General features: G+C 53.7%; 1 protein-coding gene across 3 annotated transcripts in view; it reads right to left on the minus strand.

Annotated features, from left to right (window-relative positions):
• Window positions 1–1,187: 1,187 nt before the first annotated feature.
• SLC37A2 (solute carrier family 37 member 2) overlaps window positions 1,188–19,148 on the minus strand; it is a 30,006-nt gene continuing 12,045 nt past the window's right edge. The window contains exons 2-19 of one of the 3 annotated variants that reach the window (XM_032285054.1): window positions 15,631–15,712; window positions 15,149–15,242; window positions 14,944–15,022; window positions 13,198–13,333; window positions 12,684–12,760; window positions 11,663–11,829; window positions 10,974–11,011; window positions 10,514–10,666; window positions 10,090–10,180; window positions 8,580–8,642; window positions 8,140–8,225; window positions 7,615–7,663; window positions 7,348–7,421; window positions 7,016–7,094; window positions 6,814–6,911; window positions 6,475–6,539; window positions 6,231–6,287; window positions 1,188–4,743 (exon numbers count right to left, since the gene is read on the minus strand). In XM_032285054.1, the coding sequence (XP_032140945.1) occupies window positions 6,257–6,287; window positions 6,475–6,539; window positions 6,814–6,911; window positions 7,016–7,094; window positions 7,348–7,421; window positions 7,615–7,663; window positions 8,140–8,225; window positions 8,580–8,642; window positions 10,090–10,180; window positions 10,514–10,666; window positions 10,974–11,011; window positions 11,663–11,829; window positions 12,684–12,760; window positions 13,198–13,333; window positions 14,944–15,022; window positions 15,149–15,242; window positions 15,631–15,712 (1,462 nt within the window). In that variant the 3' untranslated portion in view covers window positions 1,188–4,743; window positions 6,231–6,256. The remainder of the gene's footprint in view (window positions 4,744–6,230; window positions 6,288–6,474; window positions 6,540–6,813; window positions 6,912–7,015; window positions 7,095–7,347; window positions 7,422–7,614; window positions 7,664–8,139; window positions 8,226–8,579; window positions 8,643–10,089; window positions 10,181–10,513; window positions 10,667–10,973; window positions 11,012–11,662; window positions 11,830–12,683; window positions 12,761–13,197; window positions 13,334–14,943; window positions 15,023–15,148; window positions 15,243–15,630; window positions 15,713–19,148) is intronic. The other 2 variants (XM_032285056.1, XM_032285055.1) reach the window with 2 other exon arrangements.

The following is a 19,148-nucleotide window of genomic DNA, read 5'->3' on the forward strand; positions in this document are numbered from 1 at the left end:
CCTAACATCTCATTTCTCAAAGATCACTTTAGGCTTTTAAGCAACTCCTTTTTTTACATTGGTTAATACTATTTCTTAGCTATTTGTACCTTTTTCCTAACACATATCCAAAAAGGTGAAAGTTTTATTAAAGGATTCTAATGATCATTTATAGTACAACTAACAAACATTTGATCATAATTCCTTTGCTTAAACCTTTAAGTATCTAGCTGTTACACAGAAATGAATTTCCAGATGTGAGAATCAGAACCGTATGGAAACAAATCTGGAAAAGTGTTGATTATCCTCATAGGAGCATAAGAACTCAGGATCGGAAGAGATTTTATAGATCATAAAGTTCAACCTTTAATCTCTATTTCCATCCCAATACTTGGAAGTAAGTCTAGGGTTCCACATGTCAAAATTATAATTTTTATTCCATTTAGCAAACATGTGCTAGGCATTTTTCTAAGTGTGTTGTATTATGTCTTCCTCATATTGACCCTATGAAGTAGGTACTCTTAGTATCCCTATTTCACAGATGGGGAACAGGCATAGGCTGGTAGGGTAAACAGGAGTCAGGATCTGAAGTCAGGCAGTTTGCTCTAGAGTCTAAGAGCCTGACTACCTTCTGTTTTAGGGTGTTGCTCCATAAGATGAACACGAAGGAAAAGGAGTGGCAAGGACAGGCAGTGCAAATCCATTTGACAGAAATACCAAGGAAAAGCAGAGCCTGGTGGAAAAACCAGAATCTTAGGAATTGTGGAGTCTGGGAGAAAGCCATGAACAGGCACACAGACCTCAGAGATAGCTTCACCCCTTCAGCCCTGTGTTTCTGGCAGGTCTCTGGTGTTAGACTTTGGTTTTCCCCTTGCTCAGACATACTAAAACAGCTGAGCAACTAGTAGACTAGGTTTTCAAGTTTCAAGAACACTGCAACCTCTCTTATAAGCACCATCCAGCTGGAATGTAGAGACTTGGGCTGGTTTGCAGAGGTACCAATGGCAGAATCAAAGCCACACACCAGGAGTGTTTTGTTTTGTTTTCTGCTTGATCTCTATCTCTAGCAGATCATTGGTGGTGACTGTTAATGCAAAAAAGAAAAAAAAAAATTCTGAGTCCTTACCCCCGACCCTCTTTCTCAGTTTCCTGCCACCAAAGAAATGAGTGCTGGGATCGAAATCAGGCTCACTGCCACAGACAGAATAAGAAAGTGTGTTTTTAATGGTTTTAATGTATCATGCTGGGGATGATACAGCCTGTGCATTTGGCCCAAGTTCTGCCCTTGGAGAACTCTTGGTTGAGGTGGTCACACAGTAGCCCTTATGCCGTGCCTAAGTGCTACAGGCCAGCCCCTTCACTTGTTTGAAGCTTTGGGGAATTTCTTTTGTTTGCCTGTGGTTTTCTTCCTGCCTTTATATTGGTCATGCCCCAGTTTTACACTGGGAATATTATCAATTTCCTATTGCTGTTGTAACAAGTTGCCATAGACTTACTGGTTTCAAACAATTCACGTTTATAGCTCTGGAGGTCAGAAACCAGAAATGAGTTTCAGGGAGTAAAAGAAAGGCTTTGGTGATTCGGGAGAACCCATTTCTTTGCCTTTTCCACCTTCTAGAGGCTGCCCCCTCCCACTGGCTGGTGGACCCTTCTTCCTCAGTCTTCAAGGCCAGCAGAGTAGCATCTGCCAATCCCTGACACCCCTGTGATTCATACGGAGCCCTGTGTGATTCATATGGAGCCCTGCAGTTCCACTGGGTCCACCCTTATCAGTCTTCCCATCTCAAGATCCTTAGTCACATATGCAAAATCTCATTTGCCATGAAAGGTAACATTCACTGGTTCTGGAAATTAGGATGTGGTGGCACACTGTACCTACCACAGAATATAGGGCCCCTTCTCCATCTCTAAGCATGGCCTCCTTCCACCCCCATCTGCCATCCTCCACTCCCACACCTTTAAGTAGGAGGTCTGCTCCTTTGTTGCTTCTTAGGATTCCCAGCAGCAATTCTACCCCCACTCAGACACCCACGGTGTATTGAGTTCCTCCTGCCAGCCTCAGTCTTAGTGGTGGCCTCATGGTGCTAGGACCAACCAAGAGCTGCTTTCCCTTTCTTTGCCTCTTGCCTCCTCCTCTTCCCCCAGCCACCCCACACACATTCACCCAGCCTCCCAGTGGATCTCTAAGGAAGAAACGCAAAGAGTTATTGCTTTTTAATTACAAGTGCTATTGTAGCATCTATAAGGAAGAACATTTTAAGCTTAATTGAGACCAAATGTGAAGTTAAATTAAATGAATAGCTAATTAACGTAATGCTCCTACATTAGCCTGTGTGAGTGCTGAGGCCCAGGGAGAAGGCAGGTACCAGCCCTCTGGTGAACAGGCCATGCCCAGAGCTGCCCAAATGGGGCTGGGAACTTGGGACCTGGGATATGGGTGAAGACAGGCAGATCTCAGGGCCGGGGTTCCCCCAACCTTTGGTATTTTTCCCAACTCCCTACCCACAGCCTAAGTCCTCATTTCTGAGGCCAGACTGAGCCCCCACAATGCCTTTTGCATGTGTCTAGTGCCAAACTTACCTGCTGTTCAGAGCCAATGCCACTTGTTCAGTTTTCAGTCTCTAAGACCTAACATTATAGGAGTTGGATCAGTATTCATGTTCGCTTCCTCCCTCTTCCAATACCCCTTACTACCTTATCAAATGAATTATGCAAGTCCTGAGAATTCTGCCTTCAAAAGGAGGAAGGACTCTTCCCGTTGCCCCTGGAACCACCTCCTGCCAGCCCTGCTCATTCATGGCTGGGCTTAATGAACAGCACAGCTCTCACCTGGAGTCACTGTCTCTGTGTATTTTCCTGTTTATCCCCTAACTAGACAAGCTCTCCAAGGGCAGGGGTGTGCAGAGTATGTTTGTCTCCCTTCATACTAATCCTATGAGGTAGGTAATGTCACCATTTTCCTGATGACAAAACAGGCTTAAAGTTAGCAAGCAGGGCAGCTGGGAAGAGAAGACCTTGAGAGACCCATTCCTCTTCCCCTGCCCTCTGAAGCAGAAAGCAGGCTGAAAGTCTGAAAAGTTAAGAGACTCCTGCTCCTCTCTTCCAGGAAGCAGGATGGAACCACAGCCCACCCTGGGCTCTATGATGGGACTGGGCCACCATCTAGTGGCTAATGTAAGCATAAGCAACACAGCTTCTCCATAAACTGCTCCCTCCTAAGTAATGTTAAAGAGCAGCTTTCCTGAATGCTGAACATAAGGCCACAGAGTATAACTTCTGCCCCTGTGGGCTCTGAGGACTTGGAGGTCCCTGGCTAGAGCTGAAGTGACTGCAGGCAGGAGGAGCCTTCCCTGTTTGTCGCCATTGGCAGCTGTGCAGCCTGCTTTAGAGTGGAAGGGTGTGATTCTGGCTAATCGCCAGCCCACAATGTCCCAGGAAATGCAACGCTTGTATCTTGTGTGGCTCTCTAAGCTCCCAGTTTGCCTGACACATCGTCAGTGTCATGAGCACCCCCGTCTGGAATGCCCACTGTCGTCAGCTTTAACCTACCCACCTGGTGGTCCTGGGACGCCACTTCAGCATCCCACTCACGTGAGCCCCGCTCACTGCTGAGCCAGGCCGCCACAAGGAGGCACACAGGCACACAGGTGAAAGGGAATCTGTATTGGTGCCGATGGGCAGCTTTAGGATCAGATGGAGATGCCAAGAGCTAGCCAGAAGACAACGAGTGATCCAGGACTTTGTGGGGAGGGAGGATGTTGAAAAGTGGAAAAGGGGGGCGGCAGATGGCTCCAAGCGACTGCACCTGCAGCAGCTGCCCGAATGAACCATGCAGTGCCCTCACGTCTTGCCAGTCTTGGCACCGTTGGCACCTGTGCTTAGGGCGTAATTCCTTTTCGTATCCATTGTCTACTCCATTCCTACAGCAGAGCTGGCACACGGTAGGCACTCCTTAGCATTTCATTCTCAAAATAATACACATACTGGAATTTGTAGTCATGCCAACCCCTCTTTCTACTCTCCCAACAGCACTGGCCCCCAGTCATCTTCCACTGAGGACATTCTGGGGCCAGGATCCATCGTGTCTGACATACTGGGGCCAGTGAGGCAAGGGAAGCACTCAGGGCCAGCACGTGCCCAAGAGGGAGTGCCCCCTCAAATGATGTACCCAAGGCAGCTCCCTTGCCTCACCCAAGAGCTGGCCCTGGAGGAACAGCATGATGGGTGGGTAATGGAGTTATCAACAGGACCAAATGGAGAGGGCCCAGCTTGGGGAAATGCATAGAGAAGACTGTTTCATGGATAGAGGGACAAAGAAAGGCGGGGCTCCTTTGATGGAGTGAGGTGCCCACCTATAGATACAGGTGGATTACAGAGATTAAAATTTAACATGGGAAGGAGAGTTGCACATTTTCCAGGCCTTGACCTTGTAGAGGCTTCTGTCTTGGAATCTGAACAAGCAAGAGTCTGAGCATATCCTTCCCTATCAAAATGGAGACATAGCTCAGCCCAGTCCCACCCCTTTTGCTTGCAGCTTCCAGAGCTCAGGCCCTTGAATCTTCTATTTCCTCATGCCTGGCAGTCCCCTTCCCATGGAAAACATTCCTAAGCCCTGGGTCTGGGCTGGGCTGGCTGTTCAATAAAGAGGGTTTGCCTCCCCTCCTTGTGGAAGTTTCGGTGGTTGTGCCCATGGGGAGCACATTGGGGACCCAACTGGGGCCTTCCATGCTGCTCTTCCAATTGCGGCCTCATATTTCTTTATACCTGCATGAAGAGGAGAGAGGGGACGGAAGAGAAAGTGAGGCGACTTCATAAGCTCCTGCCCATCAGGGAGAGGAAAGGCAGGTTCCTAGGTCCCTTCATGATTGCCTTTCATCTCAATTCTCTGTAATTAGGTCTCCCTTTCACCTCTCAGGCACAAAATAGTAAGCCAGATTAATACTTAAAACCTTACAATGTTTATGCCACATTTACGACTTTACAAAGCAACATCACATACCCCACCTTATCTCAGCCTCAGATCAGTTTCACCAGGTATTCAGGGATAAGCACCCCCATTCATACATAAAGATGTGGCAGTTCAGAGAATCTGGGTGCTACGCTCAAGGTCTCATGGAGTGAGTGGAGAAGGCAGGACTGTCCAGGGAATTTTGGACTCCAAGCCCAGTGCTCTGTCTGCTCTGACAAATCACTGCACACCCTACAAATGGGCCTCCCGCAGAGAAGGACCAGCCTGGGACAGCAGTGGCAGTCCAGTGAAAAGCAAACAACCTCAGGCCCAGGTTGAGTGTTAGGCTGTGCCTGAGCTCTGAGCCCCTGTCTCATCTCCAGTGAGAGCTGCTGCGAGGCAAGCTCACACGTCTAAAGCCAGGCACAGAGCAGTTGCTCAGTAAACACTCCTCTCTCTCTGGTGCTCTTCTTCCCCCCCACCCTCAGGCCTGGCTCTGAGGAGCACAGGCACAGGAACTCTGAGTCAAGCAGTCCAGTCCCCTGCTCCCCTCTTCCAGGGTAGGGCAGGATGGGTGCTCTGAATGCTTCCTGCATTGTGTCTTCCTGCTCTTACTTTTTCTTCCTTAAGTGGAAGTGCATCCCCAGATACATGCTGGTTACCATGACCCAGGTGTTCCTCCTCACATTTGCTATCCAGCCCAGGTCCACAGCTCCGGCCAGCTCATTAGCAACCTCCTTGTTAGCACAAGGCTCCTGCTCAGGGTCGCCCAACCATCAGACCACCAGCACCGTGCAGTGTCAGTCACTAACCTACTAGTGCCACCACCACATTCACCACCACCAGACAATAGGCAGAGAGCACACCAGGCCAGCCACCCGTGCTTGATTCACATTTGTTTCAGAGGCTTTGATTGGTAGTTGCTTTTTTCTGCGTGCCAGGCAGAGGGGCCTTCCAGGAAGAGGGGCCAGATGACCTTGGTTTCTGAACTTCAGGAGGCACCTGCACCTCAGGCTTAGTTCAGAGGGAAACTGGTTTCCCTATCTCTGTCCCTCTGTTCCTGGAGGGCATGTCCAAAGTTCTAACAGTGTCCCTCAGGGAAGAGGCTGCCAACCTCTGTGGCATCTCAGACCCCTTGGAAAACACTTCCCAAGCACCTGACTCCGCTGAGGTTGAAAGTCTGTACAGCTAGCCCACAAGAAAAAAGAGAAAGGTGGAGAAAGTCATACCGTAGGACAGAGGATTTGCATGCAGCCCGCCATTCAAATGGCACTTGAGTCACAGACTCAAAGTAAATACTCACAAAAGTCATGGGACTTGAGGAAAATACTATCGCTGGTGGGTTAGGACCATACTAGAGCTATGGAGACACACGGGGACAACAGAGGACAGGTCAGCCAAACAGGGGCTACCCAGGGACTGGCTCAGTGCTCCTCAGGTCTGGGCTGGACAAGCCTCAGCCTGCGTTTGGAGATGCTGAGCACTAGGCTGATTCCCGTGAGAAGTAAGGCTAGCAGGGGGCAGCTTCAGCTCCCTGGAGGACTCACCCACTGCCTCTGCTCAGGGACACTTTCCAGGCCAAGATCTCTTTGTACACTAACCGGCAGAGGAGCTGTGGAGCACAACACACAGAGGGAAGGGAGGGCACCATTAGCACTGAGCACTGAGTGCCCAGCACCAGGTGACCCGCAGATTGTCAGTGGAGAAGGGAGGGACATACTCCCATTTGGCAAGGGGTCACCCAGGGGAGGGAGAGTGCTCTGAGCAGAGGACAGCTGCTCTCATTGTCCCAGAACCCCCAGTGGCCAGTGCTTTGGACCTCAGGGTTCCAGCCTGGCAGGACAGAGCATCCCCCAATATCTATCTGTGTACCCCAAGATTCTTACCAAGCAGGCTAGGATGTCGGCAGAGATGAGCATGTAGAAGACATTGTTCCAGCCCGTGGGGGAGATAAGCCCAGCCAGCAGAGGCCCCAGAGCTGCGCCTGAATGGAGCACAGCCTCATGAGCAAGGGGCCCTGTACCTCCCCTGCCCACCGGAGGACATTATGCCCAGGGGCCTGCCCACGACAGAGGTAGGGTCACAGACCTATGGAGCCAGTGCCGTCAATGATGGCTGTGACCGTGGACAGGGCCTTGGCGTTGCCCTTCAGGCTCTTATGCGTCCCCTGGGGAGAGACAGCGGAGTGGGGAGGCCCAGCTGAGCAGTAGCATCAAGGGAAGCAGGGCAGGGGAGGGGCTGACTCAAGGAAGCTGGTGACTGGGCTTTGGGCTTCAGAGGACAGGGGCCCATGGTGCATTATGTAGGACTTTTAGGGTCTCTCTTCTGCAGGATGGGAGAGAGAAAAGTAGACCTGGATATGGTGGCCCTGACCAAGCCCCTACGGTTGTCCCTGTCCCTCACGAGGTAGCCCCACTTACCAGGTCAGCAGAGACAGCAGTGGTGATGAGTGCGTACGGGCCGTTGACCAGGCCTCCACAGATGATCAGCATCACTGGGATGCACAGAGACAGCTCAGTCAGACGGGAGGCGCCACCCGCAGCCCCCACCCCAAGGCAGGAGCACCCTCGGGCCTTCAGCCCTCCCAGCAGCTCCACCCACTGGTGCCCCCATGTGGGCCAGCCTCATGGGGCCCCCAAGGTGGTGCCTTTTCCATGGCCTGGCAGGACTGGCAACCTCCTCCTCACCTATGGAGCTAGTAATCCCGTCCTGGCCAATGTGGTTGTACAGGAACATCTGAGAGAGAAGAGGGAGGAGGCAGTCACCCAGAATCCCCTCGCCAGCCTGGAGCCCTGAAGTCTGGAACAGCCTTCTCCTGCCCTGGAACCCCAGAGGGCATCTTATTCCTTTCCCCTCGCATACCCAGACTTCTCTGGTCTTTACATGTCCCAGGGACGGACGGTCTAAAACATAGTACTCTATCATCTCCCTTTCTCCAGTCTTCTCAGATTCAACCTCAATCTCTTCTTTCCTTGATCAGGAAGTTTAGGAGGCGGTCTCCTTCTCCACCAAGGCCAAGCAGTCATGAATCCCCCTCTAAAGTCTGCAGTCTGGATCCGTTTCCAGGGTGCCTCTGCTAAGCCTTGCTTCTCCCCCGTGTGTGCACAGGGATGCGGGTGCACAAGTACACAGAGACAGCCATGTGTGTAACACGTGGGTCAGAGGTCTCCTGCTCACATGCACTCACACTTTACCCTTGAGGTTATACGCACCATGGGGGCAGCCAAGATGAGCATGACGCAGCAAGTGGTGGCCCTGCCGTTGGTGTAGTCAGAGATGAGCCCTGCCATGATGCCGCCTGGAACACACACCCACTCACACACTGCCTCCCAAACAGGACCATGCCATCCCCTTGCCTGGCACCCCAGCTGAGCCCCAGCGCTGGCCGGGGCCTGTCAGCAAGAGCCGGCAGAGTTGCTTTCTCCACAGCCCTCCCTTCCTGTAATGCCCATCACTACCGGGCCCAAACAAAAGGGCATCTTTCTTAGGCCCACCCAGCCAGGCGGAAGCAGAACTCAGAATAAACCCAGGAGCCATTTTTTCTCTAGTACTACCTGCCCCGGTCATAGCCCATCGGACCTGTCCCTTATTCCTGCACCCCACAAGGAAAGAGGGGAAGGGAGCCTGTGGGCAAAGCAGGGCAGAGCCTCACCTATGATGCCACCAGCATCGAAGAGTGTAGACAGGTCCCCAGCCTCCTTGGCACTAAAGTGAGCTGTGGAAAACACAGGTATGTGGTCAGACCTGGGGTTCGGGGCAAACATCCTGGAGTGTCACAGCTAGAAGCCCTGCAGAGCGTGATCCAGGCCGCTGCCCCCTTTTCTGAGGAAGAGCTGAGGACCTGTGGAGCAGGCTGGCCAGGGCCACAGTGTGGGAGTGTGGCAGTTTGGGCAGACGCCCTCCTGGTCCCGTCCCGTATTGCCTTCTTCCCCTGTAGGATGACCTTCTCCTCTCAGAACAAGCCCTCCCTGGCAAGCGCTGGGATCCGGCCCCTGAGCACCCTGACCCATGGCCACCTTTCCCTTGGAGCACAACTTGAGGCTCACCCCAGTCCTTTCTCTGCTTCACTCTGGCCCTAGCAGCACTAGGAGCTCTTCCCATTTTCATACACAGAGCCAGGAAGGACACTTGCAGGGAAACAGGGGCCTCAGGTCACAGGCCTCGGCTCCATGTTTAAAAAAAGGAATGTCCAGAAGCTGGGACTGTAGCTCCACCCTCAAGGTTGCCTCATACTCTGAAGTCAGCACCAAGGCCACAAAACAGAGTCACAGTGTCCACGAAGCTGCCCTAATGCTCCACATTATCACAGAGAGAGGCCCCAGCAGAGCTGTGGGGCAAGCTACAGCTTGAGACTTGGCTGTGACTAATTCCTACAGTATCCTGTTCAGAGCATGTACAATGTGTGGCAAGGTGATGATGTTCCTCCCCAGGGCTGGGAGGGAGGGGAGCAGTTCTGGGTGACAGATCCTCAGCCCTGGTGAAGCTTGGATGCTCCGGGGGGCTGGGCAGGGTGGGGTGGGCTGCTCCTTGGTAGAGCAGCCTGACCTATGGAAAAGCAGAGACCCAGGCCAGGTGTACAGGAAACATCCTTTTTCAAGTGATCTCATCTGTACATCCCTGGGCAGGGGCAGGAGGGAGTAGGTCCATGAGACAGAGACAGCCCAGCAGGCCCAGGGACAAGGGCTTCCATCCCATGAAGTCCCACTGGGAGAAGTGTACCATGTTCACCACCAGGCTACAGGGAGTGGGGCCGCTCACCAGGCCTCTCCCTTGGACTGGGGGAGATACCCAGCAGGCAGGCCTTTCCTAGCACCTCCCAACCCTACCACCTATGAGCCAAGCAGCCTGGAGAGGGTTTCTCCTACACTAAGGACTAGAGGAGATAGCAAGAATTGCAGAACAGAGTTCTGAGTTCCCAATCCCCAGCTCAGTTCCAAGGGAGGGAAGGTGCCTGGAGTCAGGGTGTAGTGGGGAGTGTGCAGGGTTTAGCTTTCACTTAAATAAAGAACTAAATCAATCTCCTTTCACTCTAGAAGAGGTTCAGAGGAATCCTGACTATATACTGGAATCACAGGCATCACCACAAGAGGCTTCGTCTCCCACCAGAGGTGGCCTTGGCCTCCTCAGAGACCCCTTCATTCCCCTTCTCCTCTCTGACTTACCCACATTGAAGATGTAGAGGGGTAGCCAGTAGAGGAAGGTGTAACTGACCAGCTTGGCAAACAGCAGACACAGGGAGAACTCGACCACGCCCTGGGGAGCGTAACAGAGGGCACATGGAAAGGGGTCCAGAGGTCCTGGGTTCAGTGGTGGCCCCGAGGGGTGCTCAGCACCACCCCAGTGCTTTCCATCACCTGTCACACAAGGCATCCTCCAATACATCCAGTCCCAATAAAAGCAACGTGGCCACTGTGCAAAGTTGTTTGAAGACAAGTCTCCCACGGCACCCACCCCAAGCAGTCTGCCCAACTTACACCACCCCTATAAAGAAGTTCTAGAAAAATAGATCACCCAAGCACCCCATCTCCTCATTGCCAACAGAAAAATCTAGAGAGCCCCTCTCTTTCCTTCATTCTACAAACTTACTGGGATCCGGAGCGCGCCAAAGAAGCTGATGGCAGCAGGCTCTTCACATGGCTCCTTGGAGCATTTGGCCACAGTCTCAAGGCTGCTCTCCCTGATAGAGTAGGGACTATTCCCAGAGTCCTCAAGGTTGTCCTGGTTCTCAGTTGGCTCGCCCTGAGCAGAGGAGATGAACCCTGCTATGGGTGCATCCCTGTGCCGCCTCCACGTGCCACCTCCCCCCAGCTGGCAGCACAGCCCTGGCAGGAGACAGGGGCTCCCAGGATGGGGAGGCACATGTTCCTCTCGGGTGGAGTAACCTGCCAGACCTATCAGGCTGTGGGGCCAAACCACCGGCCTAGCACGGGGTCTGTGAGGTCAGTGAGGGCCAGAACTCCCTGCTCTAGCTCCTTGGGCCTCTCTGGGTCCAGCCCTCTGGATGGAGTTGGAGGTCAGGGATGGGGCTGGGAGGACTCACACTCACATGGTGTTGAGGAGGGGTACAGTCCACATCTTCTGGGTCTGGAAAATAAAATCACCTTTTAAGAAGCTTCACAGTCTGTCCCCCACCCCTAATCCCAAGGTGATTGCCAGGCCCTCACCTTGCACTGGGTCTAAGCCATCCCAGGAGCTGGCCCCACCTCCAGCTCCTAAGGTGGCCAGTGTGTGTCCCAGCAGGAGGAAGTGGGGCCTGGGGCTCAGGAGACACCTTTTTAGGCCTGGCTTTCCTAACAACCAGCGGTGTCACTACTGCCTCTTGGACTTTAGTACTCTTAGCTACAGAGCGGCTCTCATACCCAGCCTGGCTAGCCCACAAGGCCACCTGCAGCAAATGAGAGCCAGGTCACTGTAAGAATGTCCCTGCAACTCCACCCTCCCTGATCACACCTCTCAGATTCGACCAATGCTTGCTGAGCATCTCCTATGGGCAAGGCATTTTAACTATGGTATCTCATTTAAGCCTGCAGAAATTTTATGAAATAGACATTATTATTACTATTATTATTTTACAAATGAGAAAATAAAGGCTCCAAGAGATTGTCCAAAGTCACACAGCTGGTCCTCCCACTCTGTGACCAGCAATCTTTCCAGTAGAGCCAGCTGCCTTCTCCCACAAACCAAGAACTTTTAGGCTCACTGGTGGGGTCTGTGAGGAGCGAGGGACCCACTCACGTTCAATGAGGAAGAGGAAGGTGATGACACCCATGGTGGCAGTAATGATGCCAGGCACAACAAACGACAGGCCCCACTGCCCGTTCACCCAGATGCCAGCAATCAGGGAGCCCAGGATGTTCCCCACAGATGTGTGGGAATTCCAGATGCCCATGATGAACCCCCGCCTGGAAGGGAGGCAGGGAAGGGAAGAGAGTAGAAAAAGTAAAAAGCAAAGCACATTGTTCATAGCAACTGCCCCAGCCAAGCTCTAAAGCTGGGCTGACTACAGTTTCTCTAAGTCACCAAAGACTGAGACCCGAAGCCCCGAGTCGGCAAGGGTGGGAGACCTTGGGTGGGTCAAGCAGGTGGCTGCAGGGCCTGGGGTCTCGCTCCCCCTGTCCAGCTCCCTGAGTGAGCGCCAATGGGAGCTCTAGCCATACTGAGGGTATGGGGACCCAGCTCTCGTTCTTCTTTTTTGTCCCACGATCTCACTCTAAAGCACTGTCCTCAACCAGGGGCAATCCCACTCCCAAAGGACATCTGGTAACAGCTAGAGATTTTTGATGGTCACAGCTCAGGTGTTCTATGGCATCCAGTGAGCAGGTGCCAGGAAGGCTACCACTAAACAGCCTGCAGTGGCAGGACAATCCCCAAACAAGGGTCCAATGGCCCAGAAGGTCAATAGAGTCAAGGGTGAGAATCCCTGCTCCAAAACAGCTCTGCTTTGCTGCTTTGCACACAAGCCCATTCAAGCGGGGAAGAATAAAAAACAAACAGTTTTACAGGCGTCTTTTTGTCTTCGTTCAAAATAGAAATTATTATTAGAAAAAAGTATAACTAAAGTTGCCTGCTCTATGAGTTCAAGCCTCATCAATGAGAAAATCAGCACAGCGTTCAGCCACTTCTCAGCATGTGCAGAATAGCAACACGGAGGCCGTTTTCTGACCCTTCCCTCTGAAATTACATCAGAGGCCACAGTGACCAGATCCCGACCCCCAGCCCTCCAGGTCCTTCCCGCTCCTCCTGTCTTGTCACTCACTTCCCCTTCCCGAACCAGTTGCCGACGCAGGTCACCACAGAGGGCCAGCCTGTGGTCTGGACGAGTCCATTACAGACCTGCAGGGAGAGGGAAGGGAGGGTGGGAACAGGCCTGGGCTGTGCAGCCGGCTCCCTGCTCTTACTGCCCTGGGCTGAGGAGGTTCAGTTTCATGGCTGAGGAGCCCTCCACACCCCACACTACAGACCTTGCCCTACCCTCACACACACACCACACGCACCCCAATGTCATGAACTGGCTTCTCTCGCTCAAGATTATCCAAGCAGAGACCAAGCCTCTCGTGCATCGGAGGTGACCACAGCATGGCGGTCGAGGCCAACTCTCTGAGTGAATAAATGTGGGGGCAGCGGGGCTGGGAGGTGGAAGGCAGTGCAGGGTAATAGAGAGCACCAGACAGGGAGCCAGGAGCCCAGGCCTCCATCCAACAAGAGCTGCAGCCTCCCAGGTCCTTCCCGAGATGGGAACACAGGCCCAAGTGCAAGATGGAGACTCATACCTGGATGACCACAAAGTACCAGAGCACGTGGATGTTCCAGAAATATCCCAGGCCAAAGAGCGAGGTGAAAAGGCCACTGAGCAGCATTCCAGCTGAGAGGTAGTAACGGAGTGGAAGCCGCTCCCCAAACACCCCACTGAAGAAGAGAAAGTTGGATCTGCGGTTAACCTCCTCTGTGTCCACCTCAACTCCCTACCGTGTTTCTGCCCCCACCACGCTAGGGAGTGGCTCTGGCCAAGGTCCCACCAATGACCTCTGTGTTGCCATGTGACGGGGCCAACCTCTGTCCCCCACTGCTTTTGTGACACCTGGCCATGCTCTGCGGATTTAGCATGCCCGTCTTCCTCCCAGTTGGCCAGCCCCTCCCCGTCATGTATTTTCCTCTCAGAGCCCTCTTTTGCATCACTTTTACAATTTTCACAACCACCCATAGGCTACATGGCCCCACGTGCACATCCTCAGGCCTGATCTGTCTCCCAGAGCTTCACAGTCCCAGCCAGATGCCTCCTGGGCACTTATTCAGAAGCCCCTGGGGCATTTGAAACCTAGTGCTCTAAAGCTGAATTCCTCCTTTTCCTCCCGACAACTGCCCTGATGCCTTCATCGTCTTGTCACCCTCATCTGAGTGAATGCACCCCTTGGCCACTCAAGCCAGACTCAGAGCTCCCTCAGCCTCCGGCCTCTCCTCCCCACCCCTCACCTTCAGTCTCCAAGACTCACCAGGGTACCTCTTAGCTAGTTCTCCAGCATGTCGCCTCTTCCACCTCCATCACCACTGTAGTAACGTAAGCTTGACAGCTTGGGCTGTCTTCAAATTGGTCCCTCTGTGTGACCAGTCTCATTCACCTCAGCATCACTCTTAGAATGAGCTCTCAGAAATGCCCATCTGGACGGGAGCCCTGGCAATAACCCTTCCATGCATCTCTGCCCATGGACCTCATGTGCAAATGACCTCAGCCCTCAGCCCTGCTGCTACCTTCCTTAAATTGTGACTCCCTTACGTACACGTGCTCGCCGTTCCTCCTGCAGGTCATGCTGCTCTTTCACATTCGCCCTACTTGCTCGTGCTATTCCTTTTGCTCAGGTCTCCATCTCTACCACCACGCCCAAGGCTCCCGCATCACGTCAGGCATCTTCTCATCCAAGAAGCCTTCCCTGACCCCTCTGCTCTAGCTCAGCTTGGACTGAGTGATGACCTCAGAGCTCCCAGAACACCGGATGGCCACCATTGTCACAGAGCCGCCACAGTTTTGGCACCAGCTGCTGATGCATCCATTGCCCCCATTAGCCTGTGAGCTCTTTGGAGGAAGTATGCAGCCATATTGATCTTGGATTCCTCGCAAGGAACAGCATGCTTGCCGTGCTGCTTTGGACACAGCAGATGGGGATTCTCCCAGCTATAGGTGCATGCAGGGCCATCCTTAAAGTGTCCCAGTCCACACCCACCAACTCTGATATCTGAGTGAATAGACTCAGAAGCAGCATCCAGAAAAACCTTTCCAAGCAAAAGAACTGCTACCAGTGGGAGTCTACCAGGCAAAGGAGCAGCCTCTGGGACGGCGGTAAGGCAGGAAGGATGGCTGAGGGCGGACTGCATGTGCAGCAGTCCCGGTCTCATTCCCACACAGGGGAGCCATCACTCCCTGGTGGGAGCTCGCGTCAACCCAGCTCCCCCAGGTTCCTCCAGGGGAGGCAGCAGCTCTAAACCGTCCTCCTCTTGGTCACAGGCTCAGTCTCTGTCCTTACCTGATGAACATGCCAATGGCATAGGCCACGAGAAAGGCATTGTCCACGGCCCCCAGTAACTCCTTGTAGTTGTCCTTATCTGAAAGCAGATGGGAGAAACAGAAAGCTGACTGCTGGCTGCCCCTGCAGGAAGGCCTCCCTGGACAGCCCCTTCTCGAGGAAGAGGGAAATGGAGAGTGGGAAGAGCAAGTTGCCCTGTTCTTACCAAAGGGGGCCCAGCTGCACCACATGGTGTCATTGAGACTGCGAGTATCGTTGATGGGTCTGACCTGCTCCGAGCAGTTCTGGTGCAGGCGGCTCTGGAGAGGCAATGGGACACACAGGTCAGGGGTCGACCCAGAGGGGAGCAAGCAATCGCCTGCCCCAACCATACCGGTGACACTGCCTCCTACCAGATTCCATGTTCCCCCTGCTGGCACCTCCTCCTGCAGGAACTGGCTGCAGGGGAAAGTGGTCACATCAGACCCATGAGTGCATCCACGTAGCCCAGAGGCCCTGCACTCTTATTCTAGCTGCAGCCACCAACACACCTGCCTTGGGGAATAAACTGAAAAGGAGCCCCTGGGGAAGAGAGCTGTGGAGAGTGGGAGCCTGCCAGTTGAAGTTGCAGCCTTGGGGCCACCGTGAGGGTAAGGACGGTTATGATACGGGCTTCGGCACTCCTCCTTGCTGCCAGCCTAGCCTCACCTTCACGATACTGATGGGCTTCCTGGACATGTGATAGCAGGTGTAAATGAGGAAGGTCAACAGCAGGATGAAGCCTTGGAACCTGCAGGAAGGGACGGCATCTGTGTTAGTGGGAAGCTGGCCCCGGCTGGAAGTTCTGGGCTGGCATCTATCTGCTCCCTCCCTCCGTGACCCCTCTGAGCACCACCAACTTTTTCTTTCTTGGTGCAGAGGCCAAGGAGAGGCTGGGAAAAAAATGCCCAGAGGCCAGAGGGTGCTCAGGGGGACCTGTCTCCCTGCCCCAACTCCTGAGGCCTCTGTTGGAACCCAGCCCATGGGAAGCGCCTCCACCTGCTCTGAGCAGCCGGCAGCACCTCTGCTTTTCGACCGCCTCCCTGAGGTCAGAGCGCCTGTGTGTGTGCCTGTATGGCAGAGGTGTGGGCGGGGAGTTCGAATCATTTTCACATGTCTGAAATGATGGGGGTAGGAGGGAGACTGAGTCTGGAGAAAGGTCTGTTTTTAAAGTGAGGTCGACACTCCTCTGAAGCTTAGAACAGGGCAGACACAGCACCTTATTTAGCCAGGCTGTAGTTGGAAAGGAGACGGCAGTGGGATAGCTGGTGACAGACCCAAGCCCTCTCCCTAGTCCCAGTCCGTCCATCCCACTGGACAGAGCCCATTCTTTCCATCTGTGGCTCACACACACGTGCCCTCTCCCACCTCTTACATATCATCCCATGCCCTGGCCCGGGACGGAAAGAACAGTCCAGCTGGGTGGCACTCAGCGTTTCCACTGCGCCCCGGCCACTCCCCTCTCCTGAGGCCTGGGGAAGGGCCCCAGAACCCTGCTGAGTCACTGTCTGCTTCCCTACCACAGTTAAGGGCCAGGACATGTATGGAAAATCGGCCTCAGAGTGGAGCCCCAGCCCAGAAGGGGCCAGGCGTTAGGCAAGACCTAACACCAGTGAAGAATTCATGGAGAAGGGTCAGGTAAAAGGGTGGAAGGACTCCTGAACCGTTTCTGTCTTGGCCCCAAGAGCCCAAGAGCAGGACACTGGAGGCTCCCTCTATCTAGGAATCCTCTTCCACACCCCAAACCCACTTCCCCCAAATGTGGCATGAAGCAAAACCCAATACCACTTGGGAAATAAAAGGGCATTTCGGCGAAGCCTGAATGGGGCTTGGGCTATGAGGCTCCTTCTCACTTTGCCCCTGGATCGAGCTTCCTACCTGGGTCCCCACAGTCTGTCTTCCTGAGAAAATGAAGTTGCTCACGCCCCTCCACAGCTCTGCTTAAATGCTTTCAGTGCCTTTCCATCCCATCCTGCGTGAAGGTGCAACAGTGTAGTCTGGATTGCAGGCGGCTACACATCCCCGGCTCTTGGCCTCCCTAAGGCTCATGGGAGGGTCACAGAGGTCCTCTAGGGACTCAAGTTGTCCAGGGAAGCTGGGGCTACTCCAAGTGCCTGTCATAGTGACTGACATGGCAAGCTTGTGGCCGCAATGTTTTCCGGGTTCCACCTGTTGCCATATGGCTCATGACTCTTAGTTCAGGGACTTCTAGAATCTGAGGGAAATCCTCTCAGAGGCTTTGAAGAGGTTTCCCAGCTGGCGTCTGCAAAGAGCAATGGATGGAGGAACCCTGCAGCCCTACGGATAACACCCACCAAGCCCTGCCTGAGACGCGACTGGTTCAGGGAGAGGCGGGAAGTTTTGCGTGATGCCGCTCACTAATTGTGTGTGTAAATTCCCATGAGATCTTAACCCTTTTTTTTGCCTCTGGTTTCCTCATCAGTTGTACGTGGCTGCCAGTATCAACTCCATCTGTCCCTCAAGATAAGAGAACACAGCATGAATCTCCCCTAGTCCCCAGGTCCTGGTTATACTGCTTGTAAGACGTCCCGGTCAGCAGAACCAGATTTCATGACCACATGTATGTTCAAGGGCCTTTGCCAAGATGTTTGGCCACTGACCAAGGTGACAGGTCCTCTCAGTGTCTGAAAGATCCCTGGGGACCTGAGGCCCCACTAGGGTCCCAGCTGTGACTGTTCTTCCATCACAGGCTCAGCAGTGAAGCCCTTGCTGGCTACATAGTCCTGGTGTCCATTAGGAAGCCAGGCTGTTCCACAGTCACCCTGAGCCCTCCCAGGGCTGGTCAGAGCCAATGGGGGCCCGAAGGCACAGTGAGCTGCCAGCACCCCTTCTCCTCCCACCCCACTCCCCCAACCACACTGGATCAACCCCACCCTGCCCTCCCTGACCCCCCTGCCTATGGCCCCAGGTGTTCTTCCTCATCTGCTCCATGGCCCTTTTGTCTGGAGTCCTGTCCCCGCCAACCTCAGTAGCAGGAGCTGTGCCCATTTCTAACACGTCCATTTCCTTGGGCAGAAGCAAGGCTGCTCTCCCATGCATCCCTGTGCCCATCCTGCACCAGGCACCATGCCACGGTCCAGTACTAACAAGAGAAGCCGTAAGCAGGATCTCCACCTGCTTGGGCTCACAGGTCAGAGGGAGACAGACCTGGTGTGATGGTGCTGTAGGAGAGGGCCCTAGATGACACAGAAGAGGGACTCTGAGCCAGCAGGAGGGAGCAGTCAGGATTCCTGGAGCTCAGGCTTCAAAAACAAGCAAGATGAGGCCAAGTCAACCAGAGCCGGGGCAGGAAGGACTGCCAGGGGGAGGAAGCAGCGTGCACGAAGGCACGGAGGCGTGAAATGACACTACCTGTTTGGGGAACTCTGCATCAATCAGGATATCTGGAGGGTGAAACTGAGCCAAGCAGAGGAGCAGAGGTGGCTGGGAAGGGCAGGGGCCTCAGGTGGCATGGCGCAGGGCCTCAGCTGCCAACCTGTGGCATTTAGGCTATCTCTGGAGGTGATGGGAAGCCACTGAAGAGAGTAGGAGTTTCCAGGTCGGCGGCTCTGAACCCACGCCACCCTAAGCAGTGAAGACCCAGGGCTGTGCCCTGTAGGTTTTGGTGGGAAGCACAGACAGGCTTCCTCACTGAGGCACAGGCCAGTTCCCTGGGCCTTCCATCCTGCCAGCCACTCCTAGGCACATGGCAGCATCATAGGGGACCCTAAGTGGTGATGTCAGGGAGTTGTCTGTAAGAGAAAAGAGCAAGGGCTTAGAAATTGAGCAAAAGCTGGTTTTATTCCTTACATCTTTTTGCTCATTAGAAAACCAGAGTCTATCACCTTTCTCAGAACTACTGATGGGTTAGTGAGATGCATCTAACAGGTCTGAAATTGTTCCTGATGCCCAGTGGGCACTTAGATGACAGCTAGTGTGTTTTTAATCTTCAGATGAGGAAGAAGGGCTGGAGGGGTGAAGGCAGCCCACACTGCTCTGTTAGGGGAGCTGAGTGGGGTCAGAGGCTGAACCAAACTCCTCTGGGAAGCGGAGGTTCCAGGCCCTGGATTTACGTGGAAGGTAGCGATGTGGCTGTTAGCCTGTCCCCCTCCTCCCCACCTCCTGCTGTGCATAGCTGGGTCTAATGAACATAAAGATCCCCTGAAGCTCCTAGAGCCCTGGCCTTG

Source organism: Sapajus apella, unplaced genomic scaffold (genome assembly GCF_009761245.1).
Source record: "Sapajus apella isolate SASKATOON/1434 unplaced genomic scaffold, GSC_monkey_1.0 scaffold16, whole genome shotgun sequence".
Taxonomy (NCBI): domain Eukaryota; kingdom Metazoa; phylum Chordata; class Mammalia; order Primates; family Cebidae; genus Sapajus; species Sapajus apella.